Below are 25,658 nucleotides of genomic sequence, written 5' to 3' on the forward strand. Positions count from 1 at the left end.
ATTTAAGGGACCCATCATTTCTTATTCTCAGTTTATTTCTTTTCCCTTCTTTCTCTCCTACATATTGGGTCTGAGTGTTTCCCTTTTCTGCCTCCTGCCTCACACACTGCCTATTAGCTATCTGTGTTTGAGTCCCTCCCCCCAACCGTACTAGTTTAAAGTCTCCGCAGTTATTTTAGCAAATCTCCCCGCCAGGATATTGGTTCCCCTCGGGTTCAGATGCAACCCGTCCTTTTTGTACAGGTCATACTTCCCCCAGAAGAGGTCCCAATGATTCAGAAACTTGAAACCCTGCTCCCTGCACCTATCTTCAGTTTAAACCAGCATCTGCAGTTCCTTCTTGCACATTAAATGTGATGATTTCAATAGTTCCAAAGTGAAGTAATTTTTGATGATGTTCTTTGCTCTCCAAATTTGCACCTTTTTATAAGCCAAAAATTGAGACGCAATGTTAATTCGATGCTAAAATGGACACGCCCAGGAATCTGGCCCTATCATTGGAGCCCAGATTGCATACAACTGAAGTAAAGTCAACTTTATAATGTAAACACCTCAATAAACCTGTTGGTAACTAACAAAATGTTAGTTTAGACGTATCAAAACCAAAATCCTACCGCCCAACTCGTCACCAGAAAGCTTCCCGCTTCTTTCCTTTCACCTGCCAACAAAATGGCGTCCACACCATGCGCCGAAGCCCGCTGTGATGACGTAGCGCACTGGCCACGGCGCTCGGCTATTTCCGGTGTCACTCGGCAAGCTTCGGCTTTCCTCGGCCATGGCTCAGGCTCGTTTCCGACTAGTAGCTTGTCTTCTATGGTAACGGGACGGAAAGAGCGGTCGGACGGACGGACTGAACCTGAGATATGTCAGCTCTCTGTAGCCACAGAGGTAATAAAGTCCCGATGGATGGCGTGCAATGTTCCTTGTTATTTGTTTTTTTCCGAGTGTCATCGTAAGTTGTCGGCCTCTCACTCCTTGCCGTCCCTTTGAGCATCGCGGCCTGTGGTTCAGGTAAAGCCTGGGGCTGCTCCATAAGCGTTGCCGCTTTACAAGCCTCGTTTCATTAACTTATCGGATACGGGTCTGTGGAATTGAGGCGCAGCAAGACTATAGCAACAAATGATAGGTGGAAATGAGTTATTGTTCAACTGCTAAGCTTCCTTTGTGGTTTACAACATGTTTTGAGTTTTCAGTCTGATGTCATTGTTTTCTGAGAACAAAATATTAAACAACTCGTTAAGAAAATGTTACAATCAGAACTGGACGTGTGAGGGGACGTAATTGACAGGGAACATAAAATTAAAGTCAAACAAGTGGTGGGACTGGTGTTAGTTGATCAAGGGAGTTTGGGCCAACCCTTCCGCCTGCATGTTGTTTACAGCCACTTTGTGGTTCTTATTAGCATGTTACCTTGTATATACTTTCAAACGCATGTTCTTTATTCAAACTGAGTTTTTTGTTTGTTGAATGCAAATTAATAATCATGATTTACTGCAAAAAAAGAGGTTGCCTTTTGTATTGTTAAAAAAACACTCAAATTTTGTGTATCGAATGGCTTGATTTTTTCATTGGATATACTAACTCTTTTAAAATAATTTTGGGGTTGCAAATTTCATGGAGTGATGTGAACCGACCCTTGATTTGTCGCTAATGATGCTGAATTCTCTGTGTCATGAGTATTTTGAAATTGTTTGATTTAGTTCCGAAAGTTCAGTCACACTTCTCGATTCGGCAATCTCAATTCAACTACACCCTATTCCACTTCTGAAGTTGTACTATTGCGTTGTCAAGGGCACTGTCATCTGGCCAAGATGATAATGTGATTAGAATGTTGTTTCCTGTGAAGTTTGATAGGGCTTGGTATTTTAATCGGTGCCTCCTTAAAACCTTACTCTCTGACCAGGATTTTCATTACCTGTGTTCATTCTTGTTGCCACAGGTAAATATCATTCTGCAAATTAATGGCAGTTCCATTAGAATCATTGTGTTAGTTCCATTGTGTAGGAAAGAACTGCAGATGCTGGTTTACACCAAAGATAGACACAAAATGTTGGAGTAATGCAGCGGGACAGGCAGCAACTTTGGAGAGAAGGGATAGGTGACATTTCGGGTTAAGACCCTTCTTCAGTAAGGGTCTCGACCCGAAACGTCACCCATTCCCTTTCCCCAGTGTTAAATCCATCCACCTACTCTTTCTCCACTGCCCTGTAAGTTCTAATATCGTAGAGCTGCACAGTTCCTATTTATTCCCCTTAATTTTGGTTTCTACTCTGATGTACTGTGTTCCTGAATAAAAAAGGTTCTTGATTCTCCCTTGTAAAGTACCCAAATTTTAATTCTCCACCTCCCAATTCTTGCACTGTCTGTTAACAGGAACAGCTTCCTTCTGCCTACCCTACGATTTCAATATGGATAGGGTGTTAATTGGATGAGCAAAAGATGTATGGAAAGCTACTCGGGTGAGGAGGAAGAAAGGGACCAATCACTATCTTGTACACCTATCAAATATTTTCTCTACCCTTTCTCCAGCATGAATAAATTCTGACTCTCGTGCTCTACGAGATCTGCTGATACTCCTTTTGCCATTTCCATCAGAAATAATGTCCCTGAATCCCAGCTCAAAATAGAGACACACCGCATTCCTAGTTATGATTACATCTCTTATTTAAAAACGCATTTGTCTTTAACACTGAAGTAAGAAGCAATGATGGTTAAATTCAGGGTCGAGAACATAATTTCAAGCACCTCCCTTGAACCAATTACTTCAAATCTGTGCCCTGTGGTATTTGACCCATGTGCTAAGGAAAACATGTCCTTCCTGTTTACTCCACCAATGTCCCTTGTAACGTCTTGTACATCAGTTAGGTTTCCCCTCCACCTCCTCTGTTCCAAAAGAAAAGGGCCCATCCTGTCCAATCTTTCCTCGTAGCAACTTTCCACTCATGGCAACATGCATGTGAATCCTCTATGCATCTTTGAAATTACATCTTTTCTGTAATAGACACAAAATGCTGGAGTAACTCAGCGGGACAGGCAGTACTCTGGATAGAAGGAATGGGTGACGTTTTGGGTTGAGACCACCCCCTCCACAGGTACATTCCCCTGCAACTGCAGGAGATGCAATGCCTGTCCCTTTACCTCCCTCCTTTCTCTAGGGGCTAGCGGAATCTCAAGGGATATGGGGAGAAGGCAGGCACGTGTTACTGATTTTGGATGATCAGCCATGATCACAAAGAACCGCAGGCTCAAAGGGCCAAATGGCCTCCTCCGGCACTTATTTTCTATGTTTCTATGATTCCGTCCAAGGACCACGACAGTCTTTTCAGGTGAGGCAGACGTTCATTTGCACCTCCTCCTACCTCATCTACTGTATCCGCTGTGCTAGGTGTGGACTCGTATGTCGGCGAGACCAAGCGCAGGCTCGGCGATCGTTTAGCTGAATACCTCCGCTCAGTCCACCTAAACCTACCTGATCTCCCAGTTGCCAAACACTTTAACTGCCCCTCCCATTCCCATATTGTCCTTTCTCCACTGTCAGAGTGAGGACCAGAGCAAATTGGATGAACAGCATCTCCTATTCGCTTGGCCACCTTACACCCCGGCGGTATGAATATTGACTTTTCTAACTTCAAGTAACCCTTGCTTTCCCGCTCTCTCCATCCCTCCCCATCCTAGTTCTCTGACCAGTTTGACTCTCCCTGATTAAATTATATCTCTGTATACTTTGTTTCACCTCCTAGCTAACAATGATCTATTTTACATTTCCCTTGACCCTTATTCCCTTTGATGTCTCGTTGTCACACCTTACAGTTCCTTATCTCTGTGTCTCCCTCTTCCTTGACTCTCAGTCTGAAGAAAGGTCTCAACTTGAAACTTCACCCATTCCTTCTATCCAGAGATGCTGCCTTTCCCACTGAGTTACTCCTGCATTTTGTGTCGATATTTGGTGTAAACCAGCATCTGTAATTCCTTCCTACTTCCTTGCTATAATGTGGTGACCAGTACTGGTACTCAGTACTCTAAGCTGTGACCTAACTTGTCAGTAGTTGCAAAATACCTTTCGTGTTCTTGAACGCTAATAAAGTAAAGGGAACACATTGACTGCAGATGCTGGAATCTGGAGCAGGGAACAAGCTGCTGGAGAAACTGATGCAGTTTCATTGACTATCCTTTTGATTCCACATTGAGGAATCTATTGAGTACCTGACCTATTGAGTACCTCCACCAGCTTTTTTTTGTTCCAATTCAGTATCTGCAGTCTCTTGTATCTCCATAAAAGGACATATACTGTGATCTCTGGAACCTCACACTAAACAGTTTTCTAACCACACAAACCTTTTTACCTTTACCTTTTACTTTTACCTTTTACTTCTTACCAATGAGCCCAATTTTGGAAACAAATGTGCATCTCTCCCTTCAATTGGAATACCTCTCTATGGCTTGAAGTAAAATTTTGTCTGTGCATCTTGGGACTTTTTGCCTTGCTGTGTTACATAAACATTAACCTGTGATGGCCCTTCAGAAGTAATTTATTGTCCAGGAGGCACCTTCAGAGATTCTCAGGATGTGCGATACACAATGTAAATTCAAACTTAATTTAGCTTTAGTTTAGAAATACAGCGCAGAAACAGGCCCTTCCGTGCACCGGGTCCGCACCGACCAGCGATCCCAGCACATTAACACCACAATTTTTATATTTACCAAGCCAATTAACCTACAAACATCTTTGGTGTGTGGGAGGAAACCAAAGATCTCAGAGAACCCACGCAAGTCACGGGGAGAATGTACAAACTCCATACTGTACAGACAGCACCCGTAGTCAGCATCGAACCCGAGTCTCCTGCGCTGCAAACGCTGTAAGGCAGCAACTCTACCACTGCACCACCATGCCGCCCTAGTGAGGAACGTGAAAAACAAGGATTGTGCAGTTATGGATTTTGATCTTCCTAATTTTGTTGGAGGAAGTACATTTGAGTTGAATGAATTTTAAATGAAGTATTGATGTCGAGGAAGAAATGTAATTTCTTTATTAGTTGTTGGGATATGGCCATTGCTGATTGGCTTAAATAATGCCAGGTCATCTCGGAGGGTAGATGAGATTCAACCACAGACCCTTTGCGATTCTTAAAATGTTGAGAATTTAAAAGATTGTGACCAAATATTTGCTTCATTTCTCCATATCCCCATAATCTCAATGCTTTTTGATGCCTACATTTCTAACCACATAAGCCTGGTATCGGTGCAACAGCTAAGTGCTCATGGCTCTCTGGATTAACAATTCCAAAAGAGAAATATTTCTCCTCCTCTGACTATGTTCTAAACTTTTTTACCTGAGGAAACTAGTTTACCATCTACCCATGATGTCATTTTAGTTCATTTAAACTCCAAAATGTTTCCCTTTTTTCTGTTCAATTGCATATTGCCACACAAAATGTCACACTCACATTTACTGCTCCATCTCATAATGCCCCACTCGCATTAACACTTGTCCAGATAAGGACGACTTTTCTTTAAAAGTCGATAAATAAATGTAATCTACAGCTACAGTCCCATCTCATCCTGTCACTATTACTGATGATATATTTAAAAATAGAATTTGCATTCTAAACCTAGTGGATTTGATTTTGCAGTCTGTGAATGGCTATTGGGCTACAAGCCATGTAGACTAGCAGTAGAATATCAGCAGGTGGTAATTTTAAGCACATATAACCTAGCACATAAAATTGTGAAAGAATTAGTTTTATTTCATGGTAGAGATGTTAAATATTTCTAAATTGGTCCCAAAATAACAACGATAAAACTGTTCATTTTGTGGTCTTTCGGTGGTATTATTTCTTCAGTGAATTTGTGTCAGAATGACTACTGTAAAGCAATTACAGTCCCATATCCCCATACAACATTGGACAATATATAAGAATTGTATAATTGGTTGACTGCGGTTACAATAGATTTCCAATGACCTGATACATCTGCCTCAATAGACTCTTTGAAGCTCAGGTAATATCTAGCACTTGGCTGGTGAATTACACTATTGCACTCCCCCCCCCCCCCCTCCAATCATAAGCAGGAACTAGGTGGATAAATATGTCAGGAAATTACAGATACCTGCAAGAACAAAAAGGTTGTAATAGGCGATTTTAATTTCCCAGACATTCACTGAATTGCCACAGTGCTCAATAGACAATAGGTGCAGGAGGAGGCCATTCGCCCCTTCGAGCCAGCACCGCCATTCAATGTGATCATGGCTGATCATTCTCAATCAGTACCCCGTTCCTGCCTTCTCCCCATACCCCCTGACTCCGCTATCCTTAAGAGCTCTATCTAGACGGATGAGGTGGAATTTAAGTGTGGTTAGGAATCTCAATCAATGTGTACATGGCTCTACTAGAGAAGAGACAAAATCCGACCACTCTTGGGAAATGTGGTAGGGCAGGTGGTTGCAAGAGGCTCTGATAGAGGTATTTAAAATTCCAAGGGGTACAGACAGAGTAGATAGTGAAAAACTGATCCTGGAGATGCTGGAGTCAAGGATGAAGGGACATAGGATGCTGATGCCTGCTAAAAGAAACAAAGCTGACAGAAGGAATCTTTTTTACACAGCAAGTGTGGATGATCGCGGTTGTCGGGGGTTGCAGTGGAGGTAGACGCTGCAGCCTCAAATTAAAATTGCATACGTATCTAAAAGGAGAGAATTTGCAGAGTTATGGGGAGATTACATTAGTGAGAGACTTGCTAGAATGCCCTTTTATTGAGCTGGTATAGACTTGACAGACCAAATGCCCTCCTTGCATGTTATAACCATTAATCCCGGTGTTGGAGCCAGAATTAAATTGTGGCGTTTCAAATGTTTCTTTAAAACCTGAAGTCATGTTTTCATGGTGTGGATTCTCATTTATTTCAGACAGATGTTGAAGTGAGTTGGTTTTATGGTACTGGTGCACCATGTATTCAGAATGGCGATCACTGCAGCTCGTCATTCAGAGTGACCGAGGTCACATGAGTGTTCTGCACAGCTACCCCAACAACGTTGGCAAAGATGTGGCTCATGCTGTGGTGCGTCCTCTGGGACAGGGGCTCAATAGTTCGTCCGCAAGCAGCAACGAAAGCATTCTCAAAACTGACAAAGAGGCAAGTTTTCCTTAAGCTCAATCACTATATTGTACTTGAAGATTAAGATATGTTCAATATTTTATTTTAATTTAATATATTATTTAATATTTACCAATACAACAATTTATATTATAAAATAAGCCAAATCTTGATATTGAGAGTAAAGAAACCAATTTAGACACAAAATGCTGGAGTAACAGGTGGCATATCTGGAGATGAGGAATAGGATGACTTTTCGGGTCGAGACCCTTCTTCAGACTGGGGAAAGGGATACGAGAGACGTATAGACAGTGATGTAGAGAGATATAGAACAAATGAATGAAAGATATGCGAAAAGTAAGGATGATAAAGGAAACAGGCCATTGTTAGCTGTTTGCTAGGTGAGAACGAATGCAGACAATGACACTCAACAAGATGACTTTGAAGCTGGTATGACTTGGGTGGGGGAGGGATGGAGAGAGAGGGAATGCAGGGGTTACTTGAAGTTATAGAAATCAAAATTCTTACCACTGGATTGTAAGCTGCCCAAGCGAAATATTGAGATGCTATTCCTGTTTAGCCTCACTCTGACAATGGTGGAGGCCTAGGACAGAAAGGTCAGCATGGGAAGGGGGAATTAAAATGTTTGGCAACTGAGAGATCAGGTAGGTCCAGGCGGACTGAGCGAAGGTGTTCAACTAAAGGATCGCCCAGTCTATGTTTGGTTTCGCCGATGTACAAGAGTCCACATCTTGAACAACGGACACAGTAGATGAGGTTGGAGGAGTTGCAAGTGTATTCACTTGCACCTCCTCCAACCTCATTTACTGTATTCACTTGCACTTACACGTTATTACCTAGCAAACAGCTAACAAAGGCCCGTTTCCTTTATCATCGTTACTTTTTTGCACATCTTTCATTCATTTGTTCAAAATCTCTCTACAGCACTATATCTCTCGTTTCTCTTTCCCCTGACTCTCAGTCTGAAGAAGGGTCTCGACCCAAGACGTCACCTATTCCTTTTCTCCAGAGATGCTGCCTGTCCGGCTGAGTTACTCCAGCTTTTTGTGTCTATCTATGGTTTACACCAGCATCTGCAGTTCCTTCCTACACAAAGAAACCAATTAATTTAGTTTAATCAATCCATAATTTTTTTAAATGTAGATTATAAATGATCTTGAAGTACGAGAAGATCTTTCTGCCCACTGCCAGCTATTTGAAAAAGCATTTCCATCTGTTTCCTGCTTTTTCCATAAAACCTACAGCATTTTCCTTTTCAATTGCTTCTTTAATTCCCTCTTCAATGTGCAAGTTAGTGAGCTGTCCTAACTTTTTGAAAATTTTGTTCAATATGATTAACTCAGCATAACCTCTTTGATTTGTTAAATAATACCAAGACCACAGTCTAATGGATCCAATAAGATTGATAGTTGCAGTCACCAGTAACTGTATATCTCTGGGCACATTTCTGACCACAACTGGAAAGGTGGCATCAACATAACAGTTGACAGAAATTACGAGACTACTCCCTCAGAAGAAATCAGCTAGTGACTCCATTTGGCAACTAGGGCCAGCATTTATAAACAGAGTGATGTGCTTTATCTCTGGGACAGGTGAAATGGACCATGGAGGTGCTATGTTATGGACTGACTCTGCCGCTGGATGGGGAAACAGTCAAACTGTGCGTGGATGTTTACACTGACTGGATAATGGCTTTGGTATCTCGCCGTGATTCTATCCCTCAGCCCATTATCAAAGACCCAAATTTATATGTGCAGACTATTCTCAAACATCTACAGAATCTATTTGTTCCTAGGTAAGTACATGGATCTCATTTGATAGGCCTTGTGGTTCATTGAGTATGTATAATGAATTGTAGCTAAACAATTAATACAATTTTGTATGAAACAGGAGACCGAGTGAAAGTTTAATTGAGATGGCGGGATTGCCGTATGTTGAAAGACTGGAGCGACTGGGCTTGTATACAATGGAATTTAGAAGGATGAGAGGGGATCTTACTGAAACATATAAGATTATTAAGGGATTGGACACACTAGAGGCAGGAAATATGTTCCCAATGTTGGGGGAGTCCAGAACCAGGGGCCACCGTTTAAGAATAAGGGATAGGCCATTTAGAACAGAGATGAGGAAAAACCTTTTCACTCGGAGAGTTGTAAATCTGTGGAATTCTTTGCCTCAGAAGACAGTTGAGGCCAATTCTCTGGATGCTTTCAAGAGAGAGTTAGATAGAGCTCTTAAGGATATCGGAGTCAGGGGGTATGGGGAGAGGGCAGGAACGGGGTACTGATTGTGGATGATCAGCCATGATCACATTGAATGGCGGTGCTGGCTCGAAGGGCCGAATGGCCTACTCCTGCACCTATTGTCTATTGAGATATATAAAATTTATAACCTGGGCGGGAAGGAACTGTTTTCTTCAGCAGTGGAATCAAGAATTGGGGATTATGTTTCAAGGTATTTGAAGATTAGAGGGAAGATAACATTTTTGTGAAGGAGTCTAAATGCTTATCTACAGTAATCCTATTTGTTTGACATAATCATCACCCCTTGTGGAAAATATTGCGCCTCAGATCTCCTCAACATTTCTCTCCTGTTATCCTAAACCTGTGCTCTCTAGTTTTAGACTCCTCTCTGTCACGCTTGAAGCTCCTGCATGCAACATGTTCTGCCTCCTGAATGCTCCTCAGTGAGTGCTGACCAACCAGTCCATGCATTATGAGAGGAGCTACAACTGGGCGCACTCCCCGCAAACGTAGTTACTTAATTGGTTTTAAAGAAAATTCTCCTTTTACTTTCAGAATAGAGTACGCTCACAACCAGATTACGTTGTGTCTGCGGGTTCTAGCAGCTGTTCAGAAACTGGCTCATGAATCTGCCAACATGTCGAGAGAAACCTGGGAAGTACTGTTGCTCTTCCTGCTGCAAATTAATGACACGCTTTTGGCAGCTCCAACAATTGCAGGTTTGTAAAAAGATTGATATCGGTTTATTAATATCATGTGTACAGTGAAGAACTTTGTTTTCCTGGAGAAAGGACCCGACCCGAAACGTCATCTATCCATGTTTTCCGGATGATGCTGCTAGACCCGCTGAGTTACTCCAGCACTTGATGAGTTTTTTTGTAAACCACCATCTACAGTTCCTTGTATGCCATCCAGGAAAATCATACCATACCATAACAAGTAGAGCAAAAGAGAAAGTAAACAGATGACAGAATATAGTTTTACATCTACAGGGAAAGTGCAGATTAAAAAAAGTACAAAGGCTATATGAGGGAGATTGGAAGATCTGGAATTCATCCTTAGCATATGAGAGGTCCATTCAATAGTCTGATAACAGTGGAGAACAAGCTGTTCTTGAATCTGGAGGAACATGCTTTCTAGACTTTGTATCTTCTGCCCGATGGGAGAGGGGAGAAGAGAGAATGAAGGTTTTAAGTGGCCCTTGATCATGTTGGCTGCTTTCTTAATGCAGTGAAGTATAGATGGAGTCGGTAGAAAGGGAGGTTTGATTGTGTGTTGAACATTCCCACTGCTGATCTGGTATGTCATTTGACTTTAAAGCCAGTTTCACTGCTTTCCAAATGATTCCGTTATACCTCTCAACCTGACCATTTCCAATAGGATGATATGATGTTGTTTTACTTGTTGCAATTCCTCTATTAGAAAGGTAGTCCTTTAAATCTTTTGACATGAATGAGGTGCCCCTATCAGAATGTATGTAACTTGGAAATCCACAGAATGAAAACAGTTGATCTAAACATTTGATAACCGTAGCGGCTGACATATTTGGACAAGGAAAGGCAAATGGAAACCTCGAATATTCATCAACTATGGTAAGAATATAAACATTTTGAGAGGAGGATGGTAAAGGCCCTTTGAAGTCAATACTCAAACATTCCATAGGTTGAGTAGCTTTGATCAATCTTCCTTCTTCAGGACCTTGGTTTTAATTCAGCACAGATTCTACATGAAGCACACGTCATCTTCACATCTTCTGTAGAGAAAGGTAAGTTTTTGGAACGAACATAGTGTAACATACGAGTGACTCCAGGATGACACAGCCCATTGTGAAGATCAGTGAGTGCAGAAGAATGAACAGAGACACAAAATGCTCGGGTTAATGTATCCGGAGCAACATTATCCTTACCAGGATATCCTTACTCAATTGAATATATGCAGATAATTCAATCCTCCATTCATGAATTTTACTGTTTTTAATCTTCGTTTGCTTCCGATTATCCAGCATAAAAGCTACTGAACGCTGATCTGTTATCAAAGTGAAGTGCTGGCGAGCAAGGAAATGACTCCATTTTCTCACTGCTTCAATAATTGCTGTAGTTTCCTTTTCGATGGGTGGGTAATACAATTCACTACCTTGGAGAGTACGAGACATGAAAGCAACTGGTTGTCCTCCTTGATTTAATGTTGCTGATACTGCAAAATCAGAGGCATCACATTCAACAACAAAGGGGAGATCCTCATCGATGGCGCGTAATGTCGCAGATTCTAATTGTTTCTTTAAAGAAGTAAAGGCACCAATTGCTGAAGAGTCAAGGGGAAAGATTTTGCTCTAATCAAAGGTTGAATTTTGTCTGAGAAATTTGGTATCTAGCATAATATGCAAACGTGCCAAGAACCCTTTGGAGAGAGTTTAATGTAGCTGGAACAGGTATCTCTTGGAGTGGGCGGAGTCTTTCTGAATCAGGCTTGATCATATCATTTCCAACCCATTAACCAAGAATATTAATTGATGACACTGATATTATTGACTTAGCCTCATTTAGAGTCATAGAGTCCTACAGCACAGAAAGAGGCCGTTCGGCCCATCATGTCCGTGCCGCATCTCTCTCTGAAAAACTGCCATACCATTAGTTACACCAAAAGGAACTGCAGTGGTATAATTTTTCATTTGCTTCAAATGCAGTGTATTTCTTTTCTGATTCTTTCAAAGGAATTTGATAGTAAGCACTTTTTAGGTCAAAAGTAGAGAATACTTTATACTTAGCTAATGTATTGATAATATTTTCTATACGAGGTAATGGATATGCATCAAGCTCAGTGAACTGGTTTATAGTTTGAGAGTAATCAATGCCGAGTCTCTTTCTATGTCTCTCCAAGGGGTCCTTAACCACGACAACTTGTGTCCTCCTCGTAAAAGATTAGTTACTTCTGTGTTGATAAAGTTTTTGTCATCTTTACTAAAATGTCTTGATTTTGTAGCAATTGGCTTTCACTTAGGGCGGCACGGTAGCGCAGCGGTAGAGTTGCTGCTTTACAGCGAATGCAGCGCCAGAGACTCAGGTTCGATCCTGACTACGGGTGCTGCACTGTAAGGAGTTTGTACGTCCTCCCCGTGACCTGCGTGGGTTTTCTCCGAGATCTTCGGTTTCCTCCCACACTCCAAAGACGTACAGGTATGTAAGTTAATTGGCTGGGTAAATGTTTAAAAAAATTGTCCCTAGTGGGTCTAGGATAGTGTTAATGTACGGGGATCGCTGGGCGGCACGGACTTGGTGGGCCGAAAAGGCCTGTTTGCGGCTGTATATATATGATATGATATGATAGAGGATAAATTAGTGAATAATGAAGGACATTCAACAGATGCAGCAGAAAAAACACACAATACTGGTGGCTTTGACAATACAAGATCTGGCATAGTTCCTTCATACATTATTTGAAGTGATCTGTACTGTTTCTGAAAATCCTGACCTAGAATTATATCGCTACACAAATTTTCCAAAATACCAAGACATTACAGATTTCAGGGTCAGTCTGAAGAAGGGTCTCGACCCGAAACGTCACCCATTCCTTCTCTCCTGAGATGCTGCCTGAACTGTTGAGTTACTCCAGTATTTTGTGAATAAATACCTTCGATTTGTACCAGCATCTGCAGTTATTTTCTTACATTACCTGTTGCTCCACTGCGGTTTCTCCTCAAGGTATGTCCACTTTGAAGAAGTTCTCCTCGCTTCGACGAGAGTTTAGCAACATGCTCTCTCGCTGCTCCCCCTCTGTGATTTCTCCTGCCCACCTGCTCTACGATCACATTTTGACACAGACTCGCTACCACAGCCACATCTGCTCATCAGTCTGAAGAAGGGTCTCGACCCGAAACGTCACCCATTCCTTCTCTCCTGAGATGCTGCCTGACCTCCAGCATTTTGTGAAAAAAGACATACAGATTTATAACTAGTTTTGTTCAGAATAAAGTCTACAATACAAGATCCAATAATTTGAGTATTGAGAGATGTCAGAGCCATCAAGATTTCTCTATTTGAAGGAATTATGGTTAGATTTAGTCGAGACACAACTTGTTCACTTATAAAACTTTCTGAACGTCCAGAATCAAGTAGTACATTAAGTGTATGGCCATTGATGGATACCGTTGTAGCTGCATGAGACAACCTCTGAGGAAATGCAGCTGTAATTGCACGTAAAGAAGGCATATACATGGCAGCAGTCACACTTTTAGTAGTTGCTTTGGACTTGCATACTCTAGAATAATGTCCCTTCTTGCCACAACTATTACAAGTTGCCTCTCGAGCAGGACATATCTCTCTATTATGAATATTACCCCCTCAAAAGTAACACTTCCTTTTTGGATAAGTATATGCTGCAGCAAGGGCACATTTATCAGTAGAAATTGTTTCAGCTTGCTCCATATTAGTACTTGGGTGAGATTCTTTTGTAATAGTTGCAGCAGAATACACATTAGATGAGCCATAAGCATCTGAATTTCTCTGAGCCAAGTCTAATGAGTAAGCTTGATTGTAAGCTGACTGTAAATCCAAGGTTTTGTTTTCTAATAGTCTCTGTCGTATTAAAGGCGATGCCAAACCATTGATAAACGAGTCTCGAATAAGTTCCTGTCGATATTGATCAGCTGTAACTGCTTTGGAGGCACAGTCTTTACTAAGTCTTTGAAGTTCTTGTAAAAACTTATCATCATATCATATATATACAGCCCGAAACAGGCTTTTTCGGCCCACCAAGTCCGTGCCGCCCAGCGATCCCCGTACATTAACACTATCCTACACCCACTAGGGACAATTTTTACATTTACCCAGCCAATTAACCTACATACCTGTACGTCTTTGGAGTGTGGGAGGAAACCGAAGATCTCGGAGAAAACCCACGCAGGTCACGGGGAGAACGTACAAACTTCTTACAGTGCAGCACCCGTAGTCAGGATCGAACCTGAGTCTCCGGCGCTGCATTCGAGTAGCAAGGAGGTGTCGAGCAAATATTACATTGGGTGTCTTGACGAAGTCTGCTTAGTACATCAATAGCAGAATCATAAGTTGTACATTCCTCTATGTAACCATATACATCATAAGAGACAGAGCTTATTAATGTCCTGAATTTGTCTGGTGCATTGTCGCCACACTCATCAAAGACGTTATTTAGTGTACGAAGCCAGTGCTTCCATTCCTTTGCAGCAGTAGGTGAGTTGGGATCCAGATCCAAGCGTTGTGGTTTCAATAGTTTCTCCATCTCGATGTCACACTGCTTAACTTCTGAGATTGAGTTGCTTAAATTGTTGTGAGGCAAATGAGAATTCCAATTTACTTAAACTTTATTTAAGCTTTAAGCAACTCATTTCTGTAATACACATCTTCAAAGCGTCTGGAAATTATCGTTGATTCCGCAGGCCTCGCCCGCCCGAGAGTCCCGCACATGCGCACACTTGAGGGTACATCTGTGAAAATTGCTGAGAGTCGTTGGAGACATGCCAAAGTTCATTGGCCGCCTGAGGATGTACAGGCTTTAGGGTCTGGACCCGAAACGTCATCCATTCCTTCTCTCCAGAGTTGCTGCCTGTCCCGCTGAGTTACTCCAGCTTTATTTGTCTGTCTTCCCCACACTGGAAACATGCCCCAGCTATAGTCCCACATGCCCACGTTTGGCCCATATCCCTCTAAATCAGTCCTATCCATGTTGTTGTCTAACTGTTTCTTTAATGTTGGGATAGTCCCTGCCTCAACTACGTCCTCTGGCAGCTTGTTCCATACACCTACCATCCTTTGTGTGAAAAAGTTACCCCTCAGATTCCTATTAAACCTTTTCCCCTTCACCTTAAACCTATGTCCTTTGGTCCTCGATTCACCTATTCTGGGCAAGAGACTCTGTGCAGTTCCCCAATATATTTCTCTCATGATTTTATAAACCTCTAAGGTCACCCCTCATCCTCCTGTGCTCCAGGGAATTGAGCCCACTCCACCTCTCCCTGTAGCTCAGACCCTCTAGTCCTGGCAACAATCTTGTAAATCTTCTCTGTACCCTTTGTAGCTTGACAACATTTCTCCTATAACATGGTGGCCAGAACTAAACACAATACTCTAAATGCGGCCTCACCAACGTCTTATACAACTGCAACATGACCTCCCAACTTCTATACTCAATACTCTGACTGATGAAGGCAAATATACCTAAAGCCCTTTTGACCACCAGATCTACCTTTGACTCCACCTTCAAGGAGGTAGAAGTGGCAAAACATATTTTCCATGTAATCCAAACAAATCATACCATGCATGAGTATTATCCAACCGCACACGAGTACAACAGGTGATGCAAAAAGAGAAAGGAAACAGTCCGGAGAAAAGTTTTAGAAGTGCAGAGAAAATGCTGATTTTTAAAATAAGGTGCGAGGGCTTTAACGAGATGGATTGGGAGAATCAAGAATAAATCCTTTAGGAGTGGTACAAGTTTGAACATTGGCAGAAATGTTTTGCATATGCTTGTAAAGTGGAGGCAGGGAAGCTGCCAGGAATGCAATGATTAGTTGTATCTGAGCACAACAGACACAGGCGAGGGGATTGGCACCAGGTGGTCAATTGTGGAAAAGGTGTTGGTTGTTGATGGTGTAGATGTGGGTTTTGAACTTCACCTTGGTCAAACAGGATGCCAAGGATATGTAATTGAATAAAATAATTTTCAGTAGGTTAATATTTTATAATGTTTTTAAATAACCGGAAGCACTTTTCTTTATCCTGTATTGATTAAACCTAAAAGTAAGCCATATTTTCTCTGCTCAGTACTGCGTTGGTTTAAAGCTACACACACATCCATTTAAATTGATTTAACCACAACATTACTACTATGCTAGACACAAAAAGCTGGAGTAACTCAGTGGGACAGGCAGCATCTCTGGAAAGAAGGAATGGGTGACTTTTCGGGTCGAGACCCTTCTTCAGATTGATTAGGGATAAGTGAAACGAGAGAGAAAGATGATGATGTGGAGAGATAAAGAACAATGAATGAAATATATGCAAAAAGGTAACGATGATAAAGGAAACAGGCCATTGTTAGCTGTTTGAAGGGTGAAAACGAGAAGCTGGTGCAACTTGGGTGGTGGAGGGAAAGAGAGAGAGGGAATGCCGAGGCTACCTGAAGTTAGAGAAATCAATATTCATACCACTGGGCTGTAAGCTGCCTAAGCAAAATATGAGATGCTGTTCCTCCAATTTGTGCTTAGCCTTACTCTCTCAATGGAGGAGACCTAGGACAGAAAGGTCTGTGTGAGAGTGGGAAGGAGAATTAAAGTGTTTAGCAACCGGGAGATCAGGTAGGTTCAGGCGGACTGAGCAAAGGTGTTCAGCGAAACGATCACCCAGTCTACATTTGGTCTTACCGATGTACAAGAGACCACATCTTGAACAACGGATACAGGTGATGAGGTTGGAGGAGGTGCAAGTGAACCTCTGCCCAACCTGAAAGGACTGTCGGGGTCCCTGGACAGAGTCGAGGGATGAGGTATAGAGACAGGTGTTGCATCTTCTGCCCAGGTTTGGGTGGGAAGGGATCAGTTAACCAGTGAGTGTGGAGGGAACAGTCTCTGTGGAAGGCGGAAAGGGGTGGAGATGGGAAGATGTGACTAGTGTTGGGATCCACTTGGAGGTGGCGGAAAATTCGGAGGATTATGTGTTGTTAGCGACGGCTGATGGGGTGAAAGGCAAGGACCAGGGGGACTCTGTCTCTTTTACGACGAGGGGGAGCAAGAACGGAGCTGTGGTGTACTGAGGAGACATGAGTGAGGGCTTCATCTATGATGGGAGAGGGGAGCCCACTTTCCCTAAAGAATGAGGACATATCGGATGTCCTGATGTGGAACACTAGATGAGTTCCATGTATCTGTCAAATATCGCATTCCATATACCCACCACCCTCTGTGTGGAAAAGGTTGCCCCTCTGGTTTCTCTTAAATCTTTCCCCTCTCACTGTTTCTTTGTTATTACAAATCCAGTTCATGCTGCATCTTCTGTTGTAGGTTATTTTCACATTTTGCAATCATTAATATCTTAACAGCAGAGAAGGGGACATTAAACCCATCATACCTTTACCAACCAAGAATTTCTCCAGTTTTGCTTGCCTACCTCCTCAGAAAATTTGTATTTTAACTCTGTGATCACTAAGGAAGATATATTGTGGGTTTCAAAATGTGTCTACTGATTTGATTCTCTTTAGGAGGTCTGGCAGAAAATCTCGCCGACAAGTTAATCGGTGTACTTTTCGAAGTCTGGTTCTTGGCTTGTACACGGTGTTTCCCAACACCGCCCTACTGGAAGACAGCTCGTGAAATGTTGGCCAACTGGAGGCACCATCCAGCTGTGGTAGAACAGTGGAGTAAGGTCATCTGTGCACTGACGTCTAGGTTAGTATCTGTGAACCTGTTACTTCTGCAAAATCAATCAGTTCCAAAGCCTAACAGGATGCAATGGATTATAAAGAATGTTTTAGAAAGCTGAGTCTTTAAAAACATAAAAAAATAGAAGCTGAAGCAGGCCAACGACTGATCCTGGCTGATCTGCAGCAAATGTCAACTCTTCTGTTCCAGTCCCATGTAGCCTTGATGCCTCCGATCTTTCAATTGTCTTCCGCTTCATCTTTAAATACCACCAGAGATCTAATCTCCACAGCCCTCTGTGGTAGAAATTCTAGTGATTCATACCCCACCCCTCCACCAGAGACAGACTGGTGTTCTGCACACATCAGTCTTAGATTACCTGTGTCTCCTTATTCCTGCTAGTGGAATCATCTCAATGTCTACCTTGTCATGCTTTATATGTTTCACACTATATTCTAATAAATTCCAAATATTTTTGTTTGAGCAGTCCATGACAGAACAACCCTCAAATCCCAGGAATTAGGCTGGTGAATCACTTTTGGAATACCTTTGATGCTTTAAATAAGGGGCTAAAAATGCACAGTATTCCAAGTAAAGTTTCACTTTATACAATTGTAACAATCATACTTATTATTAAACGCCAATGTCACAACAGTAAAAATAAGCAATTTGCCTTCTTAACTATTTGCTACATCTTCAAGCTAATTTTGCTGTTTCATGCAGAAGGATATCTAGATCTTTCTATACTTGACTCATTTGCAGTCTTTCTGCATTTAGATTATAGCCTGACTATTCCTCCTACCAAAGATCAAGACTTCATACTTCCCAGATTAAATTGTATTTGGCAAATGTTTGCTCACTATCCATCTGCTGGGTGCATAGATCTTCAATGCAGCACCTCCTTCCTAACTATTCTCATATCATCAGCAAACTTGGACACCTTGCACTCTAACCCCCCCCCACCACCACCTCAACATCATTAATATAAACCATAAATGATTGCAAGTCAAGAACTGATGCTTGGGGCATTCTACTTATTCTGTCTCCAAAAGAGTAAATGGTTTTGACTCTTACTATGTGATGTGCAGCCTTCAATCCGCGTTAACACACTTTCCAAACATTCTGAACTCTTATGCCCGGCCTTTTACGTGGCACTTTATAGAATGCCAACTGGATAAACACATACTACATATACAGGCTCTTCTCTATGGATTCCGCTTCTCAAAGAACGGGAGCAAATTTGTCAAATTTAAGATTTTCAAAATTATTGATATAAGTGCAAAATATCTTGCATTATATGATTCCATTTATGATGAAGCAAAATACTTGGATTTATAATAATGACTTTCATAGTTGGATGTCTAATAGTACGCCATATTGGTCTTGTATTTCATGTAGATGCTTCACATTTACACAAGGTCTGCAATGAGATAAATGCACAGATATTCCGTTCCCACTTTGTTTTCATAATGGTGGTTAAGAGATTGATGAGACTGTGAGAACTACTTTTCCATTCTTAAAATAAAGCCCAGTGAGTACATCTCATCTAAAATTTGACCCTCCTGACTGGCAGCAAGACTGGATTTTCGCAAGCAACATTGGCTAGCAAGAGACGCACACAGCTGCTGAATAGTGATCAGTGCGTTTATCTCTACTATGTGGATATCATTGTAATAGATAAATGGCATAGACTTCACAATCAATGAACTCCATTCTTGAGCATAATGCTGAATGTGCTCCTGTGTACTAAGTGTCAACCTTGATTTTGTGCAGACTTTGGTAAAAGTGATCTCTCTGAGGTATGGCAGACAAACCATTCCAAAGAGCTGAACGAGAACTTTTCCAACAATATATTGCATGAGCATTTAGAAACACGGAAAATAGGTGCAGGAGTAAGCTATCCGGCCCTTCGAGCCAGCACCACTATTCAATATGATCATGTCTGATCATCCAAATCAGTACCCCGTTCCTGCTTTTTGCCCATATCCCTTGATTCCGTTAATCCCAAGAGCTAAATCTAACACTCTCTTGAAAACATCCAGTGAATTTTATTTATTTTTATTTTATTTATTTTATTTTATTTATAGGAAATATACAGTGCAGAGACTTAATTATTTAGAGGAGGAGATAAGGTCTCGACCCGAAACGTCACCCATTCCTTCTCTCCCGAGATGCTGCCTGACCTGCTGAGTTACTCCAGCATTTTGTGAATAACTTAATTATTTAGATGCAGACTTAAGTTCCAAAGTATGAGAACGGTATATTAATCGACAATATCTCACAATCCTCAATATTGGGTTCATTACACCTGGGTATGCATTACACTAAAATGGTTACCAAACCAATCATTTAGGAATTATATTTGTAGTACGAGATGGCAGAGCACAGAAATGGGCCCTTTGGCCCAAAACGTCTATGCCGACCATGATGCCTTTCTATGCTAGTCTCATTTCCACATTAGGCCTGTTTACTCTTTCCTACCAGAATACCTGTCCAAATGCCTTTGAAACACTAATTATATCTGCCTCGATCAGTTCTTTCCAGCTAACGATCACTTGAAAACTTGCCCCTCAGATTTTCTTTAAATTTCTCCCCGCCTTCCAGTTTTAGAATAGTGTTCCCTTGGAAAAAGATTCTGAGTCTGCGCTATCAATACCCCCATTATTTTGTACATCTCAGTAAGGTGACCCAACCTTCCAGTGAGAGTAAACTTAGCCTGTCCAATCACTCATTATGTGTATAGCCCTTCATTTTGGCCAACAAGCTAGTGAATCTCTTCTATGCTGTTTCCAACACCACTGCAAACTTTGGTAAGCTTAACTTTCACCTAACAGGTACATAATTGTTGGCAGACTGAGTAGTTATATTGTCATCACTCGTTCTCGAGTAAGACCATGACGTTGAGTCTGTAGTGTTGTGATGTTTATGGAGACCAAACTGGGCTCAAACATTCCTTCCATGTAGGTGGCAGAGGTGCAAGGTTGCTGTCATATCAGTCCGCAGAAGGGTTCTGACCTGAAACGCCATCTATTCCTTTTCTCCAGAGATGCTGCCTGACCCGCTGAGTTACTCCAGCATTTTGTGTTTATATCTTCTGTCACATCTGTAGTTCTTCATTTTTGAGATTTTCTTTTCCTTTATTTCCTCCATTCTAGCTTCCAACTATGGTGTCGCTGGTGTAGGCACACTACAGAAGCCACTCTCATATTGCAACAAATTGTTGTTTCTCTTTGATAGGCTGCTGCAGTTTACCTACGGTCCGTCTTTTCCTCCATTCAAAGTTCCAGATGAAGATGCCAGTCTGATTCCAGCAGAAATGGACAATGACTGTGTTGCTCAAACCTGGTTCCGTGTCCTGCACATGCTTAGGTAAGTATGCTTAATTATGTGTGTTTAGGAGCTGTAAACACACATAAGGCATGTAAAGCCTGCCTTTGAAGTTGATAAAATCCATGTGAAGATTTTAGTTTGTTTTGTTAACTCACTTTGGTATCTGCAGATATATCTGCTTGAAATGATTTCACTGTAAAATTTGGCTGTCTTTAAACCATGTAGTTTGTGATTCCCAAGGTAGTCTACTGTCTGAGTTGACTTTTCCCTAAAACAATTCAAAACTCTTTCGCCGTAGTCCTTTTATCAATTTCAATCATGTTGTTATTATTCTGTTAAAGGATGCAAAGGCTTGCACCTCAAGTTTTCATGCACGCTCCAACACTTATGTATTTTAAACTGACCCTCATCACGGACTCACTAATTGGAGGAAGTGGATTTCTCTTATTAACCCCATCAAATCTAATCACTGTTTGCATCAGTGGTAAGAAATTGCTGAAGTAGTTCTGGTCTGACTCGGTTATAATTAAAATCTATCATTGTGCCTCAGCAATCCAGTGGACTTGAGTAATCCAGCTATAATCAGCACCACACCAAAATTCCAGGAGCAGCTTTTGAATGTTAGTGGGATGGCCCAGGAATTGATTCATCACCCGTGCCTCAAGCAACTGCCTCAGATCTTCTTTCGAGCCATGCGTGGTATCAGCTGCTTGGTGGATGCCTTCCTGGGTGAGGAATGCTTTACTATGTTTTGCTTTAAAACACATTTTAATATTGTTCTCATTATTTTTAAAAGATGTTCTTCATTTATCATGTGAAACATTGGGAAGACAATGTTTGCCAATGAATGTACAATGAGTAGGAATGTCTTCTCAATATTCATGATTCCCTTCTGAGCCAAAATTAGAGTCTGGTTTCTTAGTTGAAACAAAGCAGGGAAGTCACAGCCCTAGAGCAGGGAAACAGGCCCTCCGGCCCACCCCAACCAACAAGTACCCATGTACGCTAATCCTATACTAATCCATTTTTTGTTCTTCCCACATTCCCATCAATATTCCTCAGATTCTACCACTCATCTACACACATTACAGTGGCCAATTAACTACCTTTTGGATGTGGGAGGAAATTGAGGAGCGTGCAAACTCCGCACAGACACACTGTTAATTTAAAATTTTGATCACAAATCTGCTTAGTTAAGAAGGTGAATCCAAATGCTAAAGAAAAGAATTAGTGAAAACGGTGTAAAGTTCGGGTACTATAGAAATATAGTACTACGGAACAAGTTGCCACATGAGGTAGGTGGGGTAGGTTTCATTTCCTCCCGCCTAGACTACTGCAACTCCCTATACACTGGGATCAGCCAATCATTCCTGTTCCGCCTACAATTGGTCCAAAACGCCGCAGCGAGACTCCTGACGGGTACCCGTAAAAAGGACCACATCACCCCGATTCTGGCCTCTCTCCACTGGCTCCCAGTACGGTACAGAATCAACTTCAAGCTCCTCCTATTCACATACAAAGCCCTAAACGGGCTGCCCCCCCCCCCCCCCCCCTCCATATCAAAAATCTTCTAACCCACCACTCTATCTCCAGGTCCCTCAGGTCGGCCGATTTGGGGCTACTCACTATCCCGTGGTCTGGGCTTAAGCTCAAGGGTGACCGCGCTTTTGCAGTTGCAGCTCCTAGACTGTGGAACAGCATCCCTCTCCCCATCAGAACTGCCCCCTCCATCGACTCCTTTAAGTCCAGGCTCAAAACCTATTTCTACTCCCTAGCGTTTGAGGCCCTCTGAGGGGGCGCTGTGAACTGTTTATGTATGTGCTGTTATGTTTGTGTGCCATTGTATGATCGTTTCTTAGTACCTGAACTGATGTACAGCACTTTGGTCAACGTAGGTTGTTTTTAAATGTGCTATACAAATAAAATTGACTTGACTTGACTTGACTAGGTAGTATAACAGCATTTAAGAGACCCTTGGACTGGTACATGGATAGGAAAGGTTTAGAGTCTAAACCAGATATTGGCCAAATGTGGGCAAATGAGACTAGCTTGATGGGGCATCTTGGTCGGCATGAACAAGTTCGACCTCCGTGCTATATGACTCTAAAAGTAACACAAGGATAATTACTGGATGAGGCAACAGGCTGATAAAGATGGATTGGAGCTAGCAAAATAGCCAATTTTATATAAATGACTATGGAAATGACATTGGTGGAAATGTAATCACCTTACCATGAGTTGTACTTTTGCCTGTTCCAGAGCATGCATGTTATGATGGATGTTTAAACTATCCCCTCCATTCTTTTATCATTAGTAAGCTTGCAACCATTAGATAGCTTATTGCTTTATATTGCATATGTGACAAATAAAAATTGACTCGCGTATTCATTCTGAATTTTATCTTGCTTTACCACCAGACATGTACCATTACTACCAGACTATTTAGCCTTAAATACAAAACAAATGTTGTAATCACCTTGAGTAATGGCAAGTTTGTAATTGTTTCTGGTGTGCTTTCTTAAGATTAGCTCTCCTTGACTCTTGGGCTATAAAAGCTTCAGGATCTGAATTCTTTGGCTTTATTAGTAGCTGTAATTTGCCTTCAGTTGGCACATTTTCTATTTGTCATTTTTTGCCATTTTTTCATACTTTGCAAATTGTATGAAGATGATGTTTCACAATGGTAAGTTTCTGTGGAAAGTGGTAATGTGTGCTGTCTTCAGCCACGTTTATGTTTTTAAAAACGTTATTTGCAACCTTCATTCACTGAAAAGTTGTATAATTTTTAAACAGCACCATGCTTCTTGTTTCATAGGCATTGCAAGGATCAATATCATTCGGGAAAGGTTACCCCCTTATGGTATAAAGTGTTGAGCATTTGGTAGATTGCACATTGATCAGTAACATTTGAACTGGTATAAGGGTTACCAATGCACTCCTTATTTCCTGCCAGTCTGATTTATGTTTAACTAGATTTTTAAAGCTGCAGTATTCTGTTTAATGTGGCCTACAGATGTAATTAAGTGACAATTTTGAAATAATTTTACTTACCGAACAATTTAGCAGAGGTATCACCTGAGTAAAATGGTTTCCAGCATGTAAAATAGTTTAAATTACATAATTTACCTGGTACCACGTGTAGGTTCTTTAAAGTGCCATTTTCAATTATGTGCAAGCTTTTCTTTGGCTGCAGTTTTGAATCATCATCATCTCTTGAAGTTGTAGACTTATGCAGGATGAAGTACTCTCATCGACCCAGTCAAGATTCTTCAAGACCTGAAAAGTCACCTATTCCTTTTCTCCAGAGATGCTGTCTGACCTGCTGAGTTACTCCAGCATTTTGTGTCTATCCTCAAGATCCTGTTTCATTGTCTTCTCTCGCCAGCGGAAACCAGCTTAGCTTGCCTCCTTTCCTCCTAAGACAACCTTATCAGTCCAAATATTGGACTGGTAAACATTTTCTAAATACCTTCCGATCAGTTAACATCCTTGAGTAAAGAGACTAATACTGGGCACAGTCCTGCATATGGGTTTCCAACAATGTGCTATATTACTGGAGCAAAATCTCCCACTTCTGTATTCAATTCCCCTAGCTATAGACATTGATATTCTGAGCTTTCTGAATTGCAGTACTGTATGTATGCTGCAACCTCTCACTCTATAGGTAACATTCTTCTAATTTGTTCACATATATGCCAGATCTTTGCCCATTCACTTAATCTACTCGCATCTTTTCACAATTTATTTTCCAATCTATATTTGTGGCATCAGCAACTTTATCAACCATAATTTCATCTAAGTCATTTATACAAATTGTAAAATGTCGAGACCCAGCTCCACTCCCTGTGGTGCAGCATTCTTTGCATTTTGCTGATTTAAAAAAAAGACCCATTTGTGCCCGTCTTTTTTCTGTAGACTTCCATTTTCCATCAATGCCAATATGTTAGCTTATACAATATTATCTTTTACTTTCTGTAGTAACCTTTTGAGGTGGCATATTATCTGATACCTTCCAGAAACCTAAGTATAGTACTTCCTCTGGTTCCCCTTAATGCACAGCACATTATATGAGCGCAATTCTAGGCTTTGAGCAGGGTGGACTAAGGTAGGTAAAAATATGTGTGCAGAGTGGAGTTGGTGTTCTGGAGCATAGAACCAGATTATAACTTGTACAACAGATTCTGATAAGGGATTTGAATGGGAAGAAGGCTCTGTGGGAATTGATAGTCTGTGGGTTGTACATTTGTTCTGAATTGTGATTGCTAATGGCAATTATCAGTCTACATCGAACTAGTGCACTTTAATCTCCAACTTTCCAATTGGTCTTCACTTTTATGTAATATCAGCTGAAGGATGCTGGGGTATATTTTAGTTTGTTTTGGGCCAATCTATAAGAATACTGCACCTTTAAGATCTTTCAAAAGAACTTGACAATATATGGGAAATACTGATTTTTGTTTTGTTTCACCCCCCCCCCCCACTTTCCCTGTTTTTTTTCTTGATTCTCTATGTGTAAATGAATGTTAATTATTGTGCTCTGGCACTGATGATTTTAATTTCACAGTTCAATAGTTTGCTGACTAAGACCCAGA

General features: G+C 41.4%; 1 protein-coding gene across 7 annotated transcripts in view; it reads left to right on the top strand.

Moving 5' to 3' along the window:
* Positions 1–749: 749 nt before the first annotated feature.
* ralgapb (Ral GTPase activating protein non-catalytic subunit beta) overlaps positions 750–25,658 on the top strand; it is a 93,554-nt gene continuing 68,645 nt past the window's right edge. For all 7 annotated transcript variants that reach the window (XM_078418571.1, XM_078418576.1, XM_078418570.1 and 4 more), the window contains exons 1-7: positions 750–888; positions 6,902–7,128; positions 8,703–8,905; positions 9,909–10,072; positions 17,577–17,763; positions 20,974–21,105; positions 21,617–21,795. In XM_078418571.1, coding sequence (XP_078274697.1) covers positions 6,943–7,128; positions 8,703–8,905; positions 9,909–10,072; positions 17,577–17,763; positions 20,974–21,105; positions 21,617–21,795 — 1,051 coding nt within the window. In that variant the 5' untranslated portion in view covers positions 750–888; positions 6,902–6,942. The remainder of the gene's footprint in view (positions 889–6,901; positions 7,129–8,702; positions 8,906–9,908; positions 10,073–17,576; positions 17,764–20,973; positions 21,106–21,616; positions 21,796–25,658) is intronic.

Source organism: Rhinoraja longicauda, chromosome 22 (assembly GCF_053455715.1).
Source record: "Rhinoraja longicauda isolate Sanriku21f chromosome 22, sRhiLon1.1, whole genome shotgun sequence".
NCBI classification, from domain to species: Eukaryota; Metazoa; Chordata; class Chondrichthyes; order Rajiformes; family Arhynchobatidae; genus Rhinoraja; species Rhinoraja longicauda.